Source organism: Xenopus tropicalis, chromosome 3 (assembly GCF_000004195.4).
Source record: "Xenopus tropicalis strain Nigerian chromosome 3, UCB_Xtro_10.0, whole genome shotgun sequence".
Classification (NCBI taxonomy): Eukaryota; Metazoa; Chordata; class Amphibia; order Anura; family Pipidae; genus Xenopus; species Xenopus tropicalis.
Window position 1 is genome coordinate 2,446,300 of NC_030679.2, and position 24,570 is coordinate 2,470,869.

Here is a 24,570-nt window from a genome sequence, read left to right on the forward strand (position 1 = left end):
CCCCAGATACCCAGGGAACCACCCCGTACCTCCCCCAGATACCCAGGGAACCCCCTGTACCTCCCCCAGATACCCAGGAAACCCCTGTACCTCCCCCAGGTACCCAGGGAACCCCCTGTACCTCCCCCAGATACCCAGGGAACCCCCTGTACCTCCCCCAGATACCCAGGGAACCCACTGTACCTCCCCCAGATACCCAGGAAACCCCTGTACCTCCCCAGATACCCAGGGAACCCCCTGTACCTCCCCCAGATACCCAGGGAACCCACCGTACCTCCCCCAGATACCCAGGGAACCCCCTGTACCTCCCCCAGATATCCAGGAACCCCCTGTACCTCCCCCAGATACCCAGGGAACCCACTGTATCCCCCCCAGATACCCAGGGAACCCACCGTACCTCCCCCAGATACCCAGGGAACCCACTGTACCTCCCCCAGATACCCAGGGAACCCCCTGTACCTCCCCCAGATATCCAGGGAACCCCTGTACCTCCCCCAGATACCCAGGGAACCCCCTGTACCTCCCCCAGATACCCAGGGAACCCCCTGTACCTCCCCCAGATACCCAGGGAACCCCCTGTACCTCCCCCAGATATCCAGGGAACCCCCTGTACCTCCCCCAGATACCCAGGGAACCCCCTGTACCTCCCGCAGATACCCAGGGAACCCCCTGTACCTCCCCCAGATACCCAGGGAACCCCCTGTACCTCCCCCAGATACCCAGGGAACCCACTGTATTCACCCCCAGATACAGTGGCAAATACAGTATATAAATGACAGCAGGCTTACAATAGGAAACCAGGGACAGCTTCCCATTCTGCAGGAAGAAATAGGTAGAAATTGCCATGAAATCACTCTATTTGTATGGTGGTGCCAGTTAGATATATGTGGGTTATGGAGGGATGCTGGGAGCTGCAGTTCAAGCACAGCTAAAGGCCTGCAGTAATCGCTGCCCCGCAGCCCTGTACGTAATTAAATAGCACGTGGGCAGGCACAGGCTGATCCCTCAGCAGACGCGGCATGAGCGCCCGACTAACGCACGCCGCTGCCAAGACAAACACACAAATAGGCGACTGTGGGAGAAGCGAGAAAAGGAGACGCCGCACGTGATCAATCATCCCCCCGGGGAGTCAACACAAGCAACTTGTGTCTTCGGCAGGAAAATAAACCCGTAAACACAATCCTCGCCAACGAGCAGCACCGCGGCAGGGAAAGGGTGGCACCGAGACACGCGGAGGGACACGTGAGCCCGACAAAGAATCAGTATCCAGACGGATCATGTGCTGCTGGGAAACCCACAGTCTGTCATGGGGGGGCCGTGCCGGCATCAAACAGGGGTGGGGGCCTCCGAGCCAAACAGCCAGCAAAACAACCACTAAAATAGCCATATAGACTTGGGGTTGTTCCCTTTCAGTATAATGTAGACAGTAATATTCTGAGATCATTTGCAATTGGTCTTCATTTTTTATTATTTGTAGTTTTTTTTGTAATGATTTTAGTTTTCGTCCGGCAGCTCTTCAGTTTTTCAGCAGCTATTGGGTTGCTAGGATGCAAATTACCTTAGCAACCAGGGAGTGGTTGGGATGAGAGACAGGAATATGAATAGGGGAGGGGCTGAATAGAAAGATAAGGAATAAAAAGTAACAGTAACAATAAAACTGGAGCCTCACAGAGCAATAGTTTGTTTGGTTGCTAGGGTCTAAATTACCTTAGCAACCAGGGAGCGGGTTGGATGAGAGACAGGTATAAGAATAGGGGAGGGGCTGAATAGAAAGATAAGGAATAAAAAGTAACAATAACAATAAAACTGGAGCCTCACAGAGCAATAGGTTTTGGCTGCCGGGGTCAGTTATCCTGTTGCTAGGGTCCAAATTACCTTAGCAACCAGGGATGAGAGATTGGTATATGAATAGGGGAGGGGCTGAATAGAAAGATAAGGAATAAAAAGTAACAATAACAATAAAACTGGAGCCTCACAGAGCAATAGGGTTTGGCTGCCGGGGTCAGTGACCCCCATTTGAAGAGTTAGAATAATTAAGACCAATTAAAAACCTGCTTAGAATTGGCCTGTCTATAACCAAAAAGGTGAACCGCCCCTTTTAAAGGGGAAGTCTATTTCTCTAATGAAAAAGATGTAATTCCCGATATACAATAGTTACACATCCCTCCCCGTTCTGACTGTTGAGTCAATGTAGGACAAATCACTTCTCCCACTAGGGTTGCCATCTTGGTGTGGCTGAATCTACGGATGGGGGGGGGGGGTCAGCTGGTGTCAGGAGTTGCACCAGAGGGCAGGACGATGGCGGGGCTGTGACATCACTGGGTGGGTCTATGACGCGGCTATCGTCGATTGGCTGATCGCTGTGTCAGTCTCAGTGAGCCCTTCTGAAAACCGGGCTGTCTGGGTCAAAACCAGATAGGTGGCAACCCCCCATGCTCCCTCCCCCTCTAGGCACTCACACCCCCCCCCTTAATGATTGGCTGCCCCCTTACTGATGCGGCTAGCGGACAGAATGCCACCCCCCAATCTTTGCTGCCCTAGGCCTGGGCCTTTATGACCACAAATCTGGGCCTGGTTAAGGTCAAGTTTATGCAGTTGGGGGAGGAGCTAAGCCAAGGTAACCTATGATTGGCTGACAGCTGCATCACAGACTTATGAAATCCCAACAAAACAGGAGGCAACCCTATCAGCTGCTGGGTGGGCACGGACCCCATTTAGGATCCAGTTATTGGCCTGAGGCCCTATCAAAGATCAGCTTAAAACCCCACCCCATCCACTAGGCCACACCCACAGCTGTCTAGTTGAGTGAGGACTTTGACATGCAAAGGGGACTGTGGGTGGAGATAAGAGGGGCTTATGGGAAAAATGTGGAATACAGAGAGGTTAGAGAAGGGAGAGGAGGGCAGATATGGGGGTAATTAGATTGTCACTTCTCTCCCCACCTGCTGAATGGTTCAGTCCAATGGCACCCGCATGCAGGGAATACCGACATGCACCCACGGGGCTCATCCACATGCACCCACGGGGCTCATCCACATGCACCCACGGGGCTCATCCACATGCACCCACGGGGCTCATCCACATGCACCCACGGGGCTCATCCACATGCACCCACGGGGCTCATTCACATGCACCCACGGGGCTCATCCACATGCACCCACGGGGCTCATTCACATGCACCCACGGGGCTCATTCACATGCACAGAACAAACATGCGCCAGTACCTCGCATGACTATCAACTTGCCTTCGTCCCCATCATCACCAAAGGGATAGAACAGCGCCACCGCCAGGTTGATGAAGACGGCGAGGTTGAAGGAAATGCTGCCCCACAGTGAGATGTGGCGGGAGAACCAGAACAGGGCCGGGTTATCTGCAAACAGACACAAGGCGGTTATTATGGGACAGAGTTACTAGATATGGATAAATGACAAACCTTTATAGTCATATGGGACCGAGTATGAAATCTGCCTCCCTGTTCCTAAACTCATATCTCTGCCCCCCTTGTACCATGCATACCCGTCCCACCCCTTCCTAACTTCCTGTCATACCCGTCCCACCCCTTCCTAACTTCCTGTTATACCCGTCCCACCCCTTCCTAACTTCCTGTCATACCCATCCCACCCCTTCCTAACTTCCTGTCATACCCGTCCCACCCCTTCCTAACTTCCTGTCATACCCGTCCCACCCCTTCCTAACTTCCTGTCATACCCGTCCCACCCCTTCCTAACTTCCTGTCATACCCGTCCCACCCCTTCCTAAACTTCCTGTCATACCCGTCCCACCCCTTCCTAACTTCCTGTCATACCCGTCCCACCCCTTCCTAACTTCCTGTCATACCCGTCCCACCCCTTCCTAACTTCCTGTCATACCCGTCCCACCCCTTCCTAACTTCCTGTCATACCCGTCCCACCCCTTCCTAACTTCCTGTCATACCCGTCCCTCCCCTTCCTAACTTCCTGTCATACCCGTCCCACCCCTTCCTAACTTCCTGTCATACCCGTCCCACCCCTTCCTAACTTCCTGTCATACCCGTCCCTCCCCTTCCTAACTTCCTGTCATACCCGTCCCACCCCTTCCTAACTTCCTGTCATACCCGTCCCACCCCTTCCTAACTTCCTGTCATACCCGTCCCTCCCCTTCCTAACTTCCTGTCATACCCGTCCCACCCCTTCCTAACTTCCTGTCATACCCGTCCCACCCCTTCCTAACTTCCTGTCATACCCGTCCCTCCCCTTCCTAACTTCCTGTCATACCCGTCCCACCCCTTCCTAACTTCCTGTCATACCCATCCCACCCCTTCCTAACTTCCTGTCATACCCATCCCACCCCTTCCTAACTTCCTGTCATACCCGTCCCACCCCTTCCTAACTTCCTGTCATACCCGTCCCACCCCTTCCTAACTTCCTGTCATACCCGTCCCACCCCTTCCTAACTTCCTGTCATACCCGTCCCACCCCTTCCTAACTTCCTGTTATTCCTCTATCCTCCCCCCTATTCTAACTTGACTTCCTCTATCCTATCTTGCTCTATACCTCTATCCTAGATTCCTGTCATACCTTAGTTCCTTCCCTCTTCCTAGATTCCTGTCATAACGCTATCCCTCCGACTTTTCAACTTCATGTCATACCTCTGTCCTTCCCCCTAACTTCCTGTCATACCTCTAGTCTTACCATTTTCTACCCTCCTATCACACCTCTGTCCGTCCCCTTTCCTAACTTCCATTCAGAGCACTGTCCCTCCCCTTTTGCAATTTCCTGTCATACCTCAGTCTCTCCACCTAACTTCCTGTCATACCTCTGGCCCTGCCCCTCTCTACCTTCCTGTCATACCCTGCCCCCCCCCCCCCCCTTTTATACCTTCCTGCCATACCTCTGCCCCAGTTTCCAAATTTCAGTCATACCTCTGTCCCTGCCCCTTCCTGCCATACCTCTGTCCGTCCCTTTTCCTAACTTCCTGTCATACCTCTGTCCCTTTTCCTAACTTCCTGTCATACCTCTGTCCCTTTTCCTAACTTCCTGTCATACCTCTGTCCCTCCCTTTTCCTAACTTCCTGTCATACCTCTGTCCCTCCCTTTTCCTAACTTCCTGTCATACCTATGTCCCTCTCTCTTTCTAACTACCTTCCTTATCTCAGCCCACTCCTTTCCTAACTTCCTGTCATACCTCTGTCCCTTTTCCTAACTTCCTGTCATACCCCTGTCCCTCCCTTTTCCTAACTTCCTGTCATAACTCTGTCCCTCCCTTTTCCTAACTTCCTGTCATACCTATGTCCCTCTCTCTTTCTAACTACCTTCCTTATCTCAGCCCACCCCTTTCCTAATTTCCTGTCATACCTCTGGCCCTGCCCCTCTCTACCTTCCTGTCATACCTTGGCCACCCTCCCCTTTTCTGCCTTCCTGTCATACCTCTGCCCCCGTTTCCAAATTTCAGTCATACCTCTGTCCCTGCCCCTTCCTGTCATAACTCTGTCTCTCTCTCTTTCTAACTTCCTTCCTTATCTCAGCCCACCCTTTTCCTAACTTCCTGTCATACCTCTGTCCCTCCCTTTTCCCCTCCTGTCATACCTCTGTCCCTCCCTTTTCCCCTCCTGTCATACCTCTGTCCATCCCTTTTCCTAACTTCCTGTCATACCTCTGTCCCTCCCTTTTCCCCTCCTGTCATACCTCTGTCCGTCCCTTTTCCTAACTTCCTGTCATACCTCTGTCCGTCCCTTTTCCTAACTTCCTGTCATACCTCTGTCCCTCCCTTTTCCCCTCCTGTCATACCTCTGTCCATCCCTTTTCCTAACTTCCTGTCATACCTCTGTCCCTCCCTTTTCCCCTCCTGTCATACCTCTGTCCGTCCCTTTTCCTAACTTCCTGTCATACCTCTGTCCCTCCCTTTTCCCCTCCTGTCATACCTCTGTCCGTCCCTTTTCCTAACTTCCTGTCATACCTCTGTCCCTCCCTTTTCCCCTCCTGTCATACCTCTGTCCGTCCCTTTTCCTAACTTCCTGTCATACCTCTGTCCCTCCCTTTTCCCCTGCCTGTCATACCTCTGTCCGTCCCTTTTCCTAACTTCCTGTCATACCTCTGTCCCTCCCTTTTCCCCTCCTGTCATACCTCTGTCCGTCCCTTTTCCCCTCCTATCATACCTCTGTCCGTCCCTTTTCCCCTCCTGTCATACCTCTGTTCGTCCCTTTTCCTAACTTCCTGTCATACCTCTGTCCCTCCCTTTTCCTAACTTCCTGTCATACCTCTGTCCCTCCCTTTTCCCCTCATGTCATACCTCTGTCCGTCCCTTTTCCTAACTTCCTGTCATACCTCTGTCCCTCCCTTTTCCCCTCCTGTCATACCTCTGTCCGTCCCTTTTCCTAACTTCCTGTCATACCTCTGTCCCTCCCTTTTCCTAACTTCCTGTCATACCTCTGTCCCTCCCTTTTCCCCTCCTGTCATACCTCTGTCCCTCCCCTTTCTAATTTCCTGTCATACTTTAGTCCCTCTCCTTCCTAATTTCCTGTCATACCTCTGGCCCTCCCCCTTCCTAATTCATGCCATATCTCTGTCCCTGCTGCTTACAAACTTCCTGTCATACCTTTGACCCTCAACCTTTCTGCCTTCCTATTACACCTGTTTCCCCTCCTTCTAACTTTCTGCCCCATGTCTATACCTTCCCGTTTTCTTTCTGTATCTCGGCCCCTCCCCCTAACTTCCTGTGACAAATTTATCCCTGGCCCTTTCTACCTTCCTGTCATACCTCTGTTCCCCACTTTCTAACTTCTCTACCCCCTTTTTTAACTTCCTGTCATCACTCTGTCTCTCCCACCTTCTAGCTTTCTATCACACCTTTCTTTCTAACTTCCTGCCCTACCTCTATCCCCCCTTTTTCTTACTTCCTGTCATTCCTCTGTACCTCCCCCTAGCATCCTGCCCTACCTCTATCCCCCCCTTTTTCTTACTTCCTGTCATTCCTCTGTACCTCCCCCTAACTTCCTGCCCTACCTCTATCCCCCCCTTTTTCTTACTTCCTGTCATTCCTCTGTACCTCCCCCTAACTTCCTGCCCTACCTCTATCCCCCCCTTTTTCTTACTTCCTGTCATTCCTCTGTACCTCCCCCTAACTTCCTGCCCTACCTCTATCCCCCCCTTTTTCTTACTTCCTGTCATTCCTCTGTACCTCCCCCTAACTTCCTGCCCTACCTCTATCCCCCCTTTTTTCTTACTTCCTGTCATTCCTCTGTACCTCCCCCTAACTTCCTGCCCTACCTCTATCCCCCCTTTTTCTTACTTCCTGTCATTCCTCTGTACCTCCCCCTAACTTCCTGTCCTACCTCTATCCCACCCCCTTTCTTACTTCCTGTCACATCTCTTTTTCTAACTTCCTGACCCAAAATGGCTGCTGGACCAGTTCCTCACATTATGATTGTATTTACAGGTAAGGAATGATGATGTTTTATTAATTTTATTAATTAACAGACTCCAGCACTGATTCAAACAAGTGGAATCTCGACCCGCCGTTTTCTCTGGTTTTCCCCTGACCCAAGCCTTCACAGTTCTACCCACAATCCAATTGTTCCTGAAATCCCACAAGTGATGTAACCATGACTACAAAGTGATGTCAGCCCCCAGGGTGGGCAGAAGGTTGGGAGTCAGGAGGGGCAGATTTGGGGGTACTGAGCATTTTGTTAAAGAATTCTGGGAGCAGCAGATACTTGGGCTCCCCTACACACCCAATTCCAGGTATACAAAGAGCTGGCCTATTGAGTGTAGCAAAAAGAAACAAATAGGCAACAAGAGCTGCTTGTTAAATATATTATTGCTGCATTGCCACCTATTAACCTCATTCTGGGGCCCCTCCTTCATTTCAAACCCCGCCCCCCCCCCCACTTACTTCTGATTTTCTTCTGCCATTTCATTTCATTGTACAGATCTTCTGTCTGCTGGAAAAAGTGGTTCACTTTGCTGCCCTGTTCATCTCGCTCTGTGGAGTTAAATACCCGCCACATAGATTCCTTAGTCAGAAACTCACAGATATTGGGCACTGGGAACACAATCTGCTCCATGGTCCGGTCATGGCGGACAATCTGTGAGAAAGAAAGACAGTGGCTCCATGAAAACACTAGAAAGTACTGTGTTCTAAAGGCCCAGAACATTCCTTCTTTGTATATTTGTATTTATACATATGGGTAGGGGGTGCCATAGTGTTTCCCTTAGACAGTACAGTATGGGGGTACAGCTTATTGTGTGCCCAGAACATTCCCTCTCTGTATATTTGTATTTATACATATGGGTAGGGGGTGCCATAGTGTTTCCCTTAGACAGTACAGTATGGGGGTACAGCTTATTGTGTGCCCAGAACATTCCTTCTCTGTATATTTGTATTTATACATATGGGTAGGGGGTGCCATAGTGTTTCCCTTAGACAGTACAGTATGGGGATACAGCTTATTGTGTGCCCAGAACATTCCTTCTCTGTATATTTGTATTTATACATATGGGTAGGGGGTGCCATAGTGTTTCCCTTAGACAGTACAGTATGGGGGTACAGCTTATTGTGTGCCCAGAACATTCCCTCTCTGTATATTTGTATTTATACATATGGGTAGGGGGTGCCATAGTGTTTCCCTTAGACAGTACAGTATGGGGGTACAGCTTATTGTGTGCCCAGAACATTCCCTCTCTGTATATTTGTATTTATACATATGGGTAGGGGGTGCCATAGTGTTTCCCTTAGACAGTACAGTATGGGGGTACAGCTTATTGTGTGCCCAGAACATTCCCTCTCTGTATATTTGTATTTATACATATGGGTAGGAGGTGCCATAGTGTTTCCCTTAGACAGTACAGTATGGGGGTACAGCTTATTGTGTGCCCAGAACATTCCTTCTCTGTATATTTGTATTTATACATATGGGTAGGGGGTGCCATAGTGTTTCCCTTAGACAGTACAGTATGAGGATACAGCTTATTGTGTGCCCAGAACATTCCTTCTCTGTATATTTGTATTTATACATATGGGTAGGGGGTGCCATAGTGTTTCCCTTAGACAGTACAGTATGGGGGTACAGCTTATTGTGTGCCCAGAACATTCCTTCTCTGTATATTTGTATTTATACATATGGGTAGGGGGTGCCATAGTGTTTCCCTTAGACAGTACAGTATGGGGGTACAGCTTATTGTGTGCCCAGAACATTCTTTCTCTGTATATTTGTATTTATACATATGGGTAGGGGGTGCCATAGTGTTTCCCTTAGACAGTACAGTATGGGGGTACAGCTTATTGTGTGCCCAGAACATTCCCTCTCTGTATATTTGTATTTATACATATGGGTAGGGGGTGCCATAGTGTTTCCCTTAGACCAGTGCTGTCCAACTGGCGGCCCGCGGGCCGCATGCGGCCCGCGACCCCCCTCTGTGTGGCCCCCCACCTGTCTGGCTGCTTTGATGGCTTACTCTTGTGTAAGCTTTAAATGGTATCAGTACTGTGATTAACTGCCCCCCTGCATGGTTCTCACCTCAGATTCAGGCTGTAATCCCCCTGTATTGTTTAAATATGTAATCCCCTGTGTTGTTCACACCTTTTAATCTCTGCATTGTTCACCCCCTGCAGTGTTCACACCTCAGGCTCAGGCTGTAATCACCCATATTGTTCCCCTGTTCACACCTCAGGAGCAGTAGAAACCCACAAATAATCCCTGCACTCTACAAAAAGGACATATACTGAGGTGGTACTTCAATTAAAAAGTTTTTTAATATATAGTTATTTTGCAGACTGTAGGAGCAGTGCCAGCATTGTGTCACTGTAGGCTGCCTGTGTGTGCCATACACACAGGCATCATAGGGCAAGCAGAGTATGGCACACACAGGCAGGGTAGGGAAGGCAGAGTATGGCACACACAGGCAGAGTATGGCAAACACAGGCCAAGTATGGCACAAACCAGCCAAGAATGGCAAACACAGTGAGAGTATGGCACACGCAGGCTGGGTAGGGAAGGCAGAGTATGGCACACACAGGCAGGGTAGGGCAGGCAGAGTATGGCACACACAGGCCAAGTATGGCACAAACCAGCCAAGAATGGCACACACAGTGAAAGTATGGCACACAGACAGGGTAGGGAAGGCAGAGTATGGCACACACAGGCAGGGTAGGGAAGGCAGAGTATGGCACACACAGGCAGGGTAAGGCAGGCAGAGTATGGCACACACAGGCAGGGTAGGGCAGGCAGAGTATGGCAGGTTTTTGCTGTACTACAACCATTAATATGGGTATGGTCATGTGATAACATGGGTGTGGTTTCAAAAAGGGGAGTGGTCAAAACTGGCTTCCATTATCGGCCCTCCACCACGTAGGTCGGAAAAATTCCGGCCCTCGGTACAACAGAAGTTGGACAGCACTGCCTTAGACAGTACAGTATGGGGGTACAGCTTATTGTGTGCCCAGAACATTCCCTCTCTGTATATTTGTATTTATACATATGGGTAGGGGTGCCATAGTGTTTCCCTTAGACAGTATGGGGGTACAGCTTATTGTGTGCCCAGAACATTCCCTCTCTGTATATTTGTATTTATACATATGGGTAGGGGGTGCCATAGTGTTTCCCTTAGACAGTACAGTATGGGGGTACAGCTTATTGTGTGCCCAGAACATTCCTTCTCTGTATATTTGTATTTATACATATGGGTAGGAGGTGCCATAGTGTTTCCCTTAGACAGTACAGTATGGGGGTACAGCTTATTGTGTGCCCAGAACATTCCTTCTCTGTATATTTGTATTTATACATATGGGTAGGGGGTGCCATAGTGTTTCCCTTAGACAGTACAGTATGGGGGTACAGCTTATTGTGTGCCCAGAACATTCCTTCTCTGTATATTTGTATTTATACATATGGGTAGGAGGTGCCATAGTGTTTCCCTTAGACAGTACAGTATGGGGGTACAGCTTATTGTGTGCCCAGAACATTCCTTCTCTGTATATTTGTATTTATACATATGGGTAGGGGGTGCCATAGTGTTTCCCTTAGACAGTACAGTATGGGGGTACAGCTTATTGTGTGCCCAGAACATTCCCTCTCTGTATATTTGTATTTATACATATGGGTAGGGGGTGCCATAGTGTTTCCCTTAGACAGTACAGTATGGGGGTACAGCTTATTGTGTGCCCAGAACATTCCCTCTCTGTATATTTGTATTTATACATATGGGTAGGAGGTGCCATAGTGTTTCCCTTAGACAGTACAGTATGGGGGTACAGCTTATTGTGTGCCCAGAACATTCCCTCTCTGTATATTTGTATTTATACATATGGGTAGGAGGTGCCATAGTGTTTCCCTTAGACAGTACAGTATGGGGGTACAGCTTATTGTGTGCCCAGAACATTCCTTCTCTGTATATTTGTATTTATACATATGGGTAGGAGGTGCCATAGTGTTTCCCTTAGACAGTACAGTATGGGGGTACAGCTTATTGTGTGCCCAGAACATTCCTTCTCTGTATATTTGTATTTATACATATGGGTAGGGGGTGCCATAGTGTTTCCCTTAGACAGTACAGTATGGGGGTACAGCTTATTGTGTGCCCAGAACATTCCCTCTCTGTATATTTGTATTTATACATATGGGTAGGGGGTGCCATAGTGTTTCCCTTAGACAGTACAGTATGGGGGTACAGCTTATTGTGTGCCCAGAACATTCCCTCTCTGTATATTTGTATTTATACATATGGGTAGGAGGTGCCATAGTGTTTCCCTTAGACAGTACAGTATGGGGGTACAGCTTATTGTGTGCCCAGAACATTCCCTCTCTGTATATTTGTATTTATACATATGGGTAGGAGGTGCCATAGTGTTTCCCTTAGACAGTACAGTATGGGGGTGCCCCAATACCTCTATCTGGGCCGTATGATTGGCGTAGTATTTCAGTGCCTCGTCTCCTTCTTCAGGATCCAGTCCCGGCTTTAACATGTGCTGCAGAGCCTTATTGTGCCGCGCCAGCTGAAAGAAAGAGTTTCATGTCAGTGACCCGATGAACCCCCATAAAGGAAGTGGGCCGCCACCACGTACCCCCATAAAGGAAGTGGGCCGCCACCACGTACCCCCATAAAGGAAGTGGGCCGCCACCACGTACCCCCATAAAGGAAGTGGGCCGCCACACAAACTGCTGAGCCTGTTCCTTTGTGCCCGGGCACTAGAGGGCAACCCTTAGGACTAATAACATTGCCCGACCCAAATTCTATTAACCCTTGAATACCCAGTTAGTTATAGGAAAGGGGAAGCAAAAGGGCTTCCGACATTTACATTTTTGCTAATAAAGTTGTCACATTATTCCAGAGGAGCCGGAACGTTGCGGCGCGGAACCCCCAGTGGGACCGGCGAGTAACAGAACCCAATGCCGAGCGGATTCCACTCCCTGACAGAATCGCAGCGCTGCGTAGGTTTGTGATTATGACATTTATTTTTGGAAGCGGCACCGCTGCTCGGGCTAACAGCCGGCGGGGAGAGAGTGCGAGCGGCTCTGCGGGGTACCAGCCGTTACGCCCCCCCCCCCAAATTCAATTAATTTCTCCGTCTTGGATCACGGCGCCGGGGGAAAAAGAACCCTTGTTATTACATAGAAAGCAATACAAGGGGAAGTAAACCCTACGCGCCTTGCCCTTTGTTTTCCTATAAAACATATGGGCAGAGCCATCATTATTAGGTTTATTAACATGCAGGAGCTGCCATATGGCTAAACTATACTGCAAAGGACAAGCAAAGGGTCCCTTTTGATGAAATTTAAAGGGGAAGTTGTGTTTGAAATAAAGTCCTGGTACGTGCATATTAGAAGTTGCGTAGGCCTTGTGTAGTTGGCATGTTTGGAAAATTTTTATCTATAAAACAGGCATGGATTTGCACAGGGCCCACAGGGGCTTCTGCCTTTGGGGCCCCTGTACCCCCCAATGCCCCCCCCCGCAGGTCTCCCCCACTCATTCGACCCCCTCCCCCGAGCGCGTCTAAATCAAACTGTGCGTCGTGGGAGGTGGAATGGAGACCTCGGTATAGTTCCCTGCGGTGATTGGATCTGGGCTGCGGGGGCCCACTGGGTTTTTTCCCAGTCTCCCAGCGGCCTAGTCCGACCCTGGATTTCCAGTAAAATTCCACATTTGGCCACCGCATATGGGTCCTAAGGCATATGTGATAATCAGGGTAGGGGGGGAAAAAGAATAGGCCACACCCACTTTGCCAATCCCCCCTGTTGGGACTCTCTATAGCAACGGTGATTTAAACATGTCGGAACAGACAAGAAGCACTATATAAAACCAGGACATCCAGAAAGATCCCCGCAGATAATGGATTCAAAGGAGTATACAAACCCCAGACAGGTCAGTTAAGATCACTGCAGAAAATGGATTCAGAGCATCATATTAACCCCAGATATCCCACTAGAATCACTACAGAAAATAAATTTGTAGTTTTACACTCGCCAGGATTGGATTTAGAGTATCGCATTGAACCTAGACAGTACGATCATGGCAGCGAATGGTTTCAGAGCACTGAATTAACCCTAGAAATACTGTATCAGAAAATGGATAAACCTTAGACATGCCAGTAAGATCACTCCAGCAATGGACTCATTGGATAATATGCACAACAATTACCCTTGACCAATCAGCAAGAGCACAGCAGAATTCAATTCAGAGCACTGATTAACCCTTAGTATGCCAGTAAGCTCACTGCATAATGTGTATTAACCCCACACACGCCAGCACATTCACTGAAGAAAATGAATATTGAGCACCGCAATAACATACTAGTGAGATCCCTGAAGATAATTATTGCAGTGTTACATTAACCCAGCACGTGCCAACTGGAGGAAATGGATTATGGCATGTACTGCACTGCTGTAACCCCAAACATGCCAGCAAATGTCTGGAGAAAATAGATTACGAGCGTTGAATTAACCCCGGATATACCAGTAAGATCACTGCAGAAAACAGAGCACCCCATTAACCCCAGACATGCCAGTAAATTCACTGTAGATAATAGGTATATGGAGCACTGGATTAACACGCTAGCGACATCACTGCAGTGAATGACTTCAGAGAATCACATTAACCCCACACACGCCAGTAAATGACTGGAGAAAATAGATTCAGAGGCCTTTAACCCCGGATATACCAGTAAGATCACTGCAGCAAATAGATCAGCGCCGCATTAACCCCGGATATACCAGTAAAATCACTGCAGCAAATAGATCAGCGCCACATTAACCCCCGGATATACCAGTAACATCACTGCAACAAATAAATCAGTGCCGCATTAACCCTGGATATACCAGTAAGATCACTGCAGCAAATAGATCAGCGCTGCATTAACCCCGGATATACCAGTAACATCACTGCAACAAATAAATCAGTGCCGCATTAACCCTGGATATACCAGTAAGATCACTGCAGCAAATAGATCAGCGCTGCATTAACCCCGGATATACCAGTAAAATCACTGCAGCAAATAGATCAGCGCCACATTAACCCCCGGATATACCAGTAAGATCACTGCAGCAAATAGATCAGCAGCTAATTAACCCTAGACATGCCAGTAAATTCACTGAAGAAAATTGATATATGGAGAACTGGATTAACATGCTAGTAACATCACTGCAGAGAATGACTTCACATTAACCCCACACACGTCAGTAAATGACTGGAGAAAATAGATTCAGAGCCCTGCATTAACCCCGGATATACCAGTAAGATCACAGCAGCAAATAGATCAGTGCTTCATTAACCCCGGATATACCAGTAAGATCACTGCAGCAAATAGACCAGCGCCGCATTAACTCCGGATATACCAGTAAGATCAGTGCAGAAAATTGAGCAGCGCCACATTAACCCCGGATATACCAGTAAGATCACTGCAGCAAATAGATCAGCAGCTAATTAACCATAAACATGCCAGTAACTTCACTGTAGAAAATTGGTAGACCAGAGCCGCATTAACCCCGGATACACCAGTAAGATCACTGCAGCAAATAGATCAGCACTGCATCAACCCTGGATATACCAGTAAGATCACTGCAGCAAATAGATCAGCAGCTAATTAACCCTAAACATGCCAGTAACTTCACTGTAGAAAATTGGTAGACCAGAGCCGCATTAACCCCGGATACACCAGTAAGATCACGGCAGCAAATAGATCAGCGCCGCATTAACCCCGGATACACCAGTAAAATCACTGCAGCAAATAGATCAGCGCCGCATTAACCCTGGATATACCAGTAAGATCACTGCAGCAAATAGATCAGCAGCTAATTAACCCTAAACATGCCAGTAACTTCACTGTAGAAAATGGGTAGACCAGAGCCGCATTAACCATGGAGATATACCAGTAAGATCACTGCAGCAAATAGACCAGAGCCGCATTAACCCCGGATATACCAGTAAGATCACTGCAGCAAATAGATCAGCGCCACACTAACCCCAGACATGCCAGTAAGATCACCGTGAAAAAAATGAATAATGAACCCTGTATTTCCCAAGACACACCAGCAGGACTGGATACTGTGTACATATCTAAAATCCCTGCCATAAAGTAAGATGGGACTGCTGTAACTATGTATGAAATACAGTCGCCTCTCTCTTTAGAGAGACCTTTGAAAGTTCGAAAGCCGATCTAACAAACTCTCCAGACTCTCTTTCTGTGGTTCCCTGGCATCGCCTGACGATAATCCTTTATATATATAACGTGGGGGTTAAAAAGCAGAGGGATTAATGATGATTGCATCCCTTTAACAACTGCAGCCTGAGTGCGGGATATTAAATCCAAGCAGGGGGATAACAGGCGGCGCGGGACGCACGTACAACTCCCTGCTACCTGCGCCTGATTAGCCCCCCCCGTGTGACCCCCGTGACATATTTATGTGCCTCTATGCAGAGCAGGTCGGCCAATTACAAGAATGACTACTGTACTTCTGGTAAAGAGGCCTGGGAGGCGGAGGCGGGGGGGAAAGGACGGATGTGGCTGTGGTAAAAGCTGATTCCAACTCCCCGTACCCCCCCCCAGATGAAGAATGAAAGTCTGTCTGCCCCAGAATATACTGTCTGGCAGATGGATGGGGAAAGGGGTGAGAAAGAAGGAACTAGAAACTCAGATCTTGGCAGCAAACTGTGTCGGTAATGATTCCACCTGCAGAAGCCAGACACTCACTGGCCCAGCAACTCCCTGCATCTGCTCTGTGCAACTATAGCAACACCCAGGCACGACCCCCCGGCATGATCTGCACCCACAGTATCACTAGGAGCATAAGTGACCCAGCACTTCCCACAAACTCACTACAGCCACTACTATTCACAGTCACAGGACTCTGTTCCATATGCTATTAATACACATACAAGAGGAAGCTGCCATAGTGTTTCCCTTAGACAGTACAGTATGGGGGTACAGCTTATTGTGTGCCCAGAACATTCCTTCTCTGTATATTTGTATTTATACATATGGGTAGGAGGTGCCATAGTGTTTCCCTTAGACAGTACAGTATGGGGGTACAGCTTATTGTGTGCCCAGAACATTCCTTCTCTGTATATTTGTATTTATACATATGGGTAGGGGGTGCCATAGTGTTTCCCTTAGACAGTACAGTATGGGGGTACAGCTTATTGTGTGCCCAGAACATTCCCTCTCTGTATATTTGTATTTATACATATGGGTAGGGGGTGCCATAGTGTTTCCCTTAGACAGTACAGTATGGGGGTACAGCTTATTGTGTGCCCAGAACATTCCCTCTCTGTATATTTGTATTTATACATATGGGTAGGGGGTGCCATAGTGTTTCCCTTAGACAGTACAGTATGGGGTACAGCTTATTGTGTGCCCAGAACATTCCCTCTCTGTATATTTGTATTTATACATATGGGTAGGGGGTGCCATAGTGTTTCCCTTAGACAGTACAGTATGGGGGTACAGCTTATTGTGTGCCCAGAACATTCCCTCTCTGTATATTTGTATTTATACATATGGGTAGGGGGTGCCATAGTGTTTCCCTTAGACAGTACAGTATGGGGGTACAGCTTATTGTGTGCCCAGAACATTCCTTCTCTGTATATTTGTATTTATACATATGGGTAGGAGGTGCCATAGTGTTTCCCTTAGACAGTACAGTATGGGGGTACAGCTTATTGTGTGCCCAGAACATTCCTTCTCTGTATATTTGTATTTATACATATGGGTAGGAGGTGCCATAGTGTTTCCCTTAGACAGTACAGTATGGGGGTACAGCTTATTGTGTGCCCAGAACATTCCTTCTCTGTATATTTGTATTTATACATATGGGTAGGAGGTGCCATAGTGTTTCCCTTAGACAGTACAGTATGGGGGTACAGCTTATTGTGTGCCCAGAACATTCCTTCTCTGTATATTTGTATTTATACATATGGGTAGGGGGTGCCATAGTGTTTCCCTTAGACAGTACAGTATGGGGGTACAGCTTATTGTGTGCCCAGAACATTCCTTCTCTGTATATTTGTATTTATACATATGGGTAGGAGGTGCCATAGTGTTTCCCTTAGACAGTACAGTATGGGGGTACAGCTTATTGTGTGCCCAGAACATTCCTTCTCTGTATATTTGTATTTATACATATGGGTAGGGGGTGCCATAGTGTTTCCCTTAGACAGTACAGTATGGGGGTACAGCTTATTGTGTGCCCAGAACATTCCTTCTCTGTATATTTGTATTTATACATATGGGTAGGGGGTGCCATAGTGTTTCCCTTAGACAGTACAGTATGGGGGTACAGCTTATTGTGTGCCCAGAACATTCCTTCTCTGTATATTTGTATTTATACATATGGGTAGGGGGTGCCATAGTGTTTCCCTTAGACAGTACAGTATGGGGGTACAGCTTATTGTGTGCCCAGAACATTCCCTCTCTGTATATTTGTATTTATACATATGGGTAGGAGGTGCCATAGTGTTTCCCTTAGACAGTACAGTATGGGGGTACAGCTTATTGTGTGCCCAGAACATTCCCTCTCTGTATATTTGTATTTATACATATGGGTAGGAGGTGCCATAGTGTTTCCCTCAGACAATACAGTATGGGGGTACAGCTTACTGGGTGCTGCTAATATCTGCAAATTGTTTCTGGTACAGACCCACATAAAGTTGCCCTCGTGCCCTTTGCGTCGGGGGGGGGTGTTTGTATTTACAGAGGTGCTGCCCTTTCGCTATGACACGACATACAGTAATGGCAGGGCGCAGGGATTACGCACACAGATGCTGCGGCGGAACGGAGAGGAAATTACCTTTATCTTTTCTAACATCTCTTACATTTAAAGGTCAGGTTTGTGGTCAGTCAGGCAGAAATCAAACCCGAGAGCGAGCGGCAGCAAAACCAACCGGGACAAAACTCCCAAACACATTCACTGTGGTCTCAGACTCAACTGAATAAGAGAAACAGTCAATGTCTCTAGGAAATCCCCTTTGTGTCACCCCAAAACAAAATCCCCCGAAATTACCAGGATCCTAACTGCATAGATACAAACACAGGCTGCAAGAAAACCACAGAAACTGTTTGCAGTCAATGCAATTCTATTACAGGGGGTCAAACAAGCTGCTATAGTTCCAGGGGTACCCAGGGCACAAATAAGCACTCACCCCAAATCCCCCCCTAACTGGCCTTCAGGCTGGGCCCCCTTAGCCCATAACAAGGTTACAGATATATAGAAACATTGGGGTAACAGTCACCCCGCTATAGTTCCAGGGGTACCCAGGGCACAAATAAGCACTCACCCCAAATCCCCCCCTAACTGGCCTTCAGGCTGGGCCCCCTTAGCCCATAACAAGGTTACAGATATATAGAAACATTGGGGTAACAGTCACCCCGCTATAGTTCCAGGGGTACCCAGGGCACAAATAAGCACTCACCCCAAATCCCCCCCTAACTGGCCTTCAGGCTGGGCCCTCTTAGCCCATAACAAGGTTACAGATATATAGAAACATTGGGGTAACAGTCACCCCGCTATAGTTCCAGGGGTACCCAGGGCACAAATAAGCACTCACCCCAAATCCCCCCCTAACTGGCCTTCAGGCTGGGCCCCCTTAGCCCATAACAAGGCTACAGATATATAGAAACATTGGGGTAACAGTCACCCCGCTATAGTTCCAGGGGTACCCAGGGCACAAATAAGCACTCACACCAAATCCCCCCCTAACTGGCCTTCAGGCTGGGCCCCCTTAGCCCATAACAAGGTTACAGTTGTGCCCCCAGTACCTGATGTGCCAGGATATAAATATTATGCCCCACGGCCTTGGGCGACACTTGATCTTCGGGTCCATGTTCTTCATTATCCCCTTCCAGTCCTTGGTTGAAGGCAGTTTTTATGACATCAACCTGGGGGCAGAAATAGCCAATTACCCTTATTATCATGCCCGCCCCAATCACTTGCCCCAGCTATGACTTGTATGAGGCCATGGTACAGTTCCTTGTGAGGCTCGGAAGGTCCATATGTATTTAAGAAGAAAAACCCTGGGCCCTTATGTTACTGCCCGACCCCATCAGACCAGCACCCTCTATGGACTGGAAGATGGCGCCACCTACCAGTTCTGCGGGCCTCATGTTGTACAGGATCCTCTCTGCGTTCTCGCTGTCATGGCGGCTTTCCATGATTGCCAGGAGAAGCTTGGAGGCATTGTTCTGGGAATAGTAAAGGAACCAGTGAGATCCAATGATCACAATGTGTAATGGTGTATCCAGCCCGATGCACAGTGATCTAGTCCCCAATTCCATGTGACTCATTGATTCCATTGGAGGAGTTGAGGGGTTCTAGAGTCTTTGAGTCACTAAGCTCTATCCCCCCCCTTCATGCAACCTATGCACTACAAGGGAAGAGTTAAGGGATTCTAGAGTCTTGGAAGAGGAAGAGTTGAGGGGTTTAAGAGTCTTGGAGTGACTCATGGACATCATAGGAGAAGTGGAGGGGTTATAGAGTCTTAGAGTCATTATATTGTAGCCCCTCCCCTCCATGGGACTCCATGTGACTCATGGACTCCATGAGAGGAGTTGAAGGGTTCTAGAGTCTTAGAGTCACTATGTTGTAGCCCCCCCTCCATGGGACTCATAGACTGCATGGGAGGAGTTGAGGGGTTCTAGAGTCCTCAATTCACTATGTTCTAGCCCCTATTTATGTGACTCAGGAGTTGAGGGGTTCTAGAGTCTTGGAGTCACTGTGTTCTAGAGTTCAGAGAGTAATGTGCATGTACTCGTTTAAGTGTGTGCACAAGTGTGCAAGAGACAAGGGGCCCCACAGAAGCACGCAGTACCTTTAGCTGCAGGACCAGGTCCATACGGTATTTCCCAAGTGGGTTGATGTCGTTCAGAATCAGGGCAATGATTATATCGATCCCATTGGACTCATGGGTTGCAATGCAAGTCTGGAGGGGAAAGGAATACAACATTTTAGTTTCAGTGACCCCCATTCCCAGCACCGAGATCCTGCAGCCCCCCTATAACTGGGCACGATGGTTCAGACTACAATGGGAGACTAATGTTGGCCAACTTTGCCCTTAGGTGCCACACCTATAGCAGCCAATCAACCCAATCACCAAAAAAAACTGGACCAGGAGCCCCAATTTGATCATCCAAACTGGGGGGGAGTAGCCTTCGGACCCCTCATTCTCCAACCAATGAGAAGCCACAGTGAACTGAGTCTAAAACCAGCCATACGGAGTTGCTAGAAAGGCTTCCCAGCATGAAGAGAGGCTTGTGTAAGGACAACATGGGGTTAAAGCTTGTGTAAGGACAACATGGGTTTAAAGCTTGTGTAAGGACAACATGGGGTTAAAGCCTGTGTAAGGACAACATGGGGTTAAAGCCTGTGTAAGGACAACATGGGGTTAAAGCCTGTGTAAGGACAACATGGGGTTAAAGCTTGTGTAAGGACAACATGGGTTTAAAGCCCGTGTAAGGACAACATGGGGTTAAAGCTTGTGTAAGGACAACATGGGGTTAAAGCTTGTGTAAGGACAACATGGGGTTAAAGCCTGTGTAAGGACAACATGGGGTTAAAGCCCGTGTAAGGACAACATGGGGTTAAAGCCCGTGTAAGGACAACATGGGGTTAAAGCCCGCGTAAGGGCAACACGGGGTTAAAGCCCGCGTAAGGACAACACGGGGTTAAAGCCCGCGTAAGGGCAACACGGGGTTAAAGCCCGCGTAAGGGCAACACGGGGTTAAAGCCCGCGTAAGGGCAACATGGGGTTAAAGCCCGCGTAAGGGCAACATGGGGTTAAAGCCCGCGTAAGGGCAACATGGGGTTAAAGCCCGCGTAAGGACAACATGGGGTTAAAGCCCGCGTAAGGGCAACATGGGGTTAAAGCCCGCGTAAGGGCAACATGGGGTTAAAGCCCGCGTAAGGACAACATGGGGTTAAAGCCCGCGTAAGGACAACATGGGGTTAAAGCCCGCGTAAGGACAACATGGGGTTAAAGCCCGCGTAAGGACAACATGGGGTTAAAGCCCGCGTAAGGACAACATGGGGTTAAAGCCCGCGTAAGGACAACATGGGGTTAAAGCCCGCGTAAGGACAACATGGGGTTAAAGCCCGCGTAAGGACAACATGGGGTTAAAGCCCGCGTAAGGACAACATGGGGTTAAAGCCCGTGTAAGGACAACATGGGGTTAAAGCCCGCGTAAGGACAACATGGGGTTAAAGCCCTGCTTCATCGCCATGTTCCAATGGATAAGAAACTAAAGGTGAAGTAAAGCATCAGCTTCATTATGGGCTGAATGTTTGGCTTCTTCTCATTGGTCAGAGAGTCGCTAAGTACAAGCAACTAATTCCCAACCCAATTCCCCGTTACTAAAGGATCCGAAGGCAGAGATGGGCCCGGGGGGGTTGCTGGGTAATTTCTGCTGTTTCGGAACGAATGAGGTTCTAAGGAGGTCAGGCCGGAATCAGGGAAATAATTCCCTCGTTATCCTGTTCCGCCGGATAAAGTAATTACCCCCGGCCCATTTCTAACCAAAGGAACCGACCGTGCGGAACATTCCGAGCTGCCGTCACCTGGTTCTCGTGGCACGGGCCCTGGCAGTACTCCGTCAGGCTCTCCAGCGTCTGGTTCACCAGAGCCACGTTCCGCTCATTGATGTAAAGGCCCAGAAGGCCCAGGCCCCCCGTGGTGCTGCCGCAGATACAGTCCAGGAACTGAAGGGTTTCGCACACCAGGTTATAGTTCGTCTTGTTGTTCTGGTTCCTGAGAAAGTTCTGAAACGGAAAGAGAAATGAGATACAGATACAGCGGGGGCTGTTCCTGCTGAATTGTGCTTAGTACAGGGGAATCCCTATGTGCCATAGTTTTATGGTATCTCTCTGTACAGGCTATGAGCAAACTTAGGGGGCTGTTCCTGCTGAATTGTGCTTAGTACAGGGGAATCCCTATGTGCCATAGTTTTATGGTATCTCTCTGTACAGGCTATGGGCAAACTTAGGGGGCTGTTCCTGCTGAATTGTGCTTAGTACAGGGGAATCCCTATGTGCCATAGTTTTATGGTATCTCTCTGTACAGGCTATGGGCAAACTTAGGGGGCTGTTCCTGCTGAATTGTGCTTAGTACAGGGGAATCCCTATGTGCCATAGTTTTATGGTATCTCTCTGTACAGGCTATGGGCAAACTTAGGGGGCTGTTCCTGCTGAATTGTGCTTAGTACAGGGGAATCCCTATGTGCCATAGTTTTATGGTATCTCTCTGTACAGGCTATGAGCAAACTTAGGGGGCTGTTCCTGCTGAATTGTGCTTAGTACAGGGGAATCCCTATGTGCCATAGTTTTATGGTATCTCTCTGTACAGGCTATGAGCAAACTTAGGGGGCTGTTCCTGCTGAATTGTGCTTAGTACAGGGGAATCCCTATGTGCCATAGTTTTATGGTATCTCTCTGTACAGGCTATGGGCAAACTTAGGGGGCTGTTCCTGCTGAATTGTGCTTAGTACAGGGGAATCCCTATGTGCCATAGTTTTATGGTATCTCTCTGTACAGGCTATGGGCAAACTTAGGGGCTGTTCCTGCTGAATTGTGCTTAGTACAGGGGAATCCCTATGTGCCATAGTTTTATGGAATCTCTCTGTACAGGCTATGGGCAAACTTAGGGGGCTGTTCCTGCTGAATTGTGCTTAGTACAGGGGAATCCCTATGTGCCATAGTTTTATGGTATCTCTCTGTACAGGCTATGGGCAAACTTAGGGGACTGTTCCTGCTGAATTGTGCTTAGTACAGGGGAATCCCTATGTGCCATAGTTTTATGGTATCTCTCTGTACAGGCTATGGGCAAACTTAGGGGGCTGTTCCTGCTGAATTGTGCTTAGTACAGGGGAATCCCTATGTGCCATAGTTTTATGGTATCTCTCTGTACAGGCTATGGGCAAACTTAGGGGGCTGTTCCTGCTGAATTGTGCTTAGTACAGGGGAATCCCTATGTGCCATAGTTTTATGGTATCTCTCTGTACAGGCTATGGGCAAACTTAGGGGGCTGTTCCTGCTGAATTGTGCTTAGTACAGGGGAATCCCTATGTGCCATAGTTTTATGGTATCTCTCTGTACAGGCTATGGGCAAACTTAGGGGGCTGTTCCTGCTGAATTGTGCTTAGTACAGGGGAATCCCTATGTGCCATAGTTTTATGGTATCTCTCTGTACAGGCTATGAGCAAACTTAGGGGGCTGTTCCTGCTGAATTGTGCTTAGTACAGGGGAATCCCTATGTGCCATAGTTTTATGGTATCTCTCTGTACAGGCTATGAGCAAACTTAGGGGGCTGTTCCTGCTGAATTGTGCTTAGTACAGGGGAATCCCTATGTGCCATAGTTTTATGGTATCTCTCTGTACAGGCTATGGGCAAACTTAGGGGGCTGTTCCTGCTGAATTGTGCTTAGTACAGGGGAATCCCTATGTGCCATAGTTTTATGGTATCTCTCTGTACAGGCTATGGGCAAACTTAGGGGCTGTTCCTGCTGAATTGTGCTTAGTACAGGGGAATCCCTATGTGCCATAGTTTTATGGAATCTCTCTGTACAGGCTATGGGCAAACTTAGGGGGCTGTTCCTGCTGAATTGTGCTTAGTACAGGGGAATCCCTATGTGCCATAGTTTTATGGTATCTCTCTGTACAGGCTATGGGCAAACTTAGGGGACTGTTCCTGCTGAATTGTGCTTAGTACAGGGGAATCCCTATGTGCCATAGTTTTATGGTATCTCTCTGTACAGGCTATGGGCAAACTTAGGGGGCTGTTCCTGCTGAATTGTGCTTAGTACAGGGGAATCCCTATGTGCCATAGTTTTATGGTATCTCTCTGTACAGGCTATGGGCAAACTTAGGGGGCTGTTCCTGCTGAATTGTGCTTAGTACAGGGGAATCCCTATGTGCCATAGTTTTATGGTATCTCTCTGTACAGGCTATGGGCAAACTTAGGGGGCTGTTCCTGCTGAATTGTGCTTAGTACAGGGGAATCCCTATGTGCCATAGTTTTATGGTATCTCTCTGTACAGGCTATGGGCAAACTTAGGGGGCTGTTCCTGCTGAATTGTGCTTAGTACAGGGGAATCCCTATGTGCCATAGTTTTATGGTATC

At 48.4% G+C, this 24,570-nt stretch overlaps 1 protein-coding gene across 2 annotated transcripts in view; it reads right to left on the bottom strand.

Annotated features, from left to right (window-relative positions):
• The window catches only part of itpr2 (inositol 1,4,5-trisphosphate receptor, type 2), a 121,807-nt gene that overhangs the window by 13,234 nt on the left and 84,003 nt on the right, over nt 1–24,570 (bottom strand). The window contains exons 42-48 of one of the 2 annotated variants that reach the window (XM_031898452.1): nt 22,014–22,214; nt 20,272–20,382; nt 19,550–19,645; nt 19,223–19,342; nt 11,861–11,968; nt 7,871–8,063; nt 3,225–3,371 (exon numbers count right to left, since the gene is read on the bottom strand). In XM_031898452.1, the coding sequence (XP_031754312.1) occupies nt 3,225–3,371; nt 7,871–8,063; nt 11,861–11,968; nt 19,223–19,342; nt 19,550–19,645; nt 20,272–20,382; nt 22,014–22,214 (976 nt within the window). The remainder of the gene's footprint in view (nt 1–3,224; nt 3,372–7,870; nt 8,064–11,860; nt 11,969–19,222; nt 19,343–19,549; nt 19,646–20,271; nt 20,383–22,013; nt 22,215–24,570) is intronic. The other variant, XM_031898453.1, reaches the window with a different exon arrangement.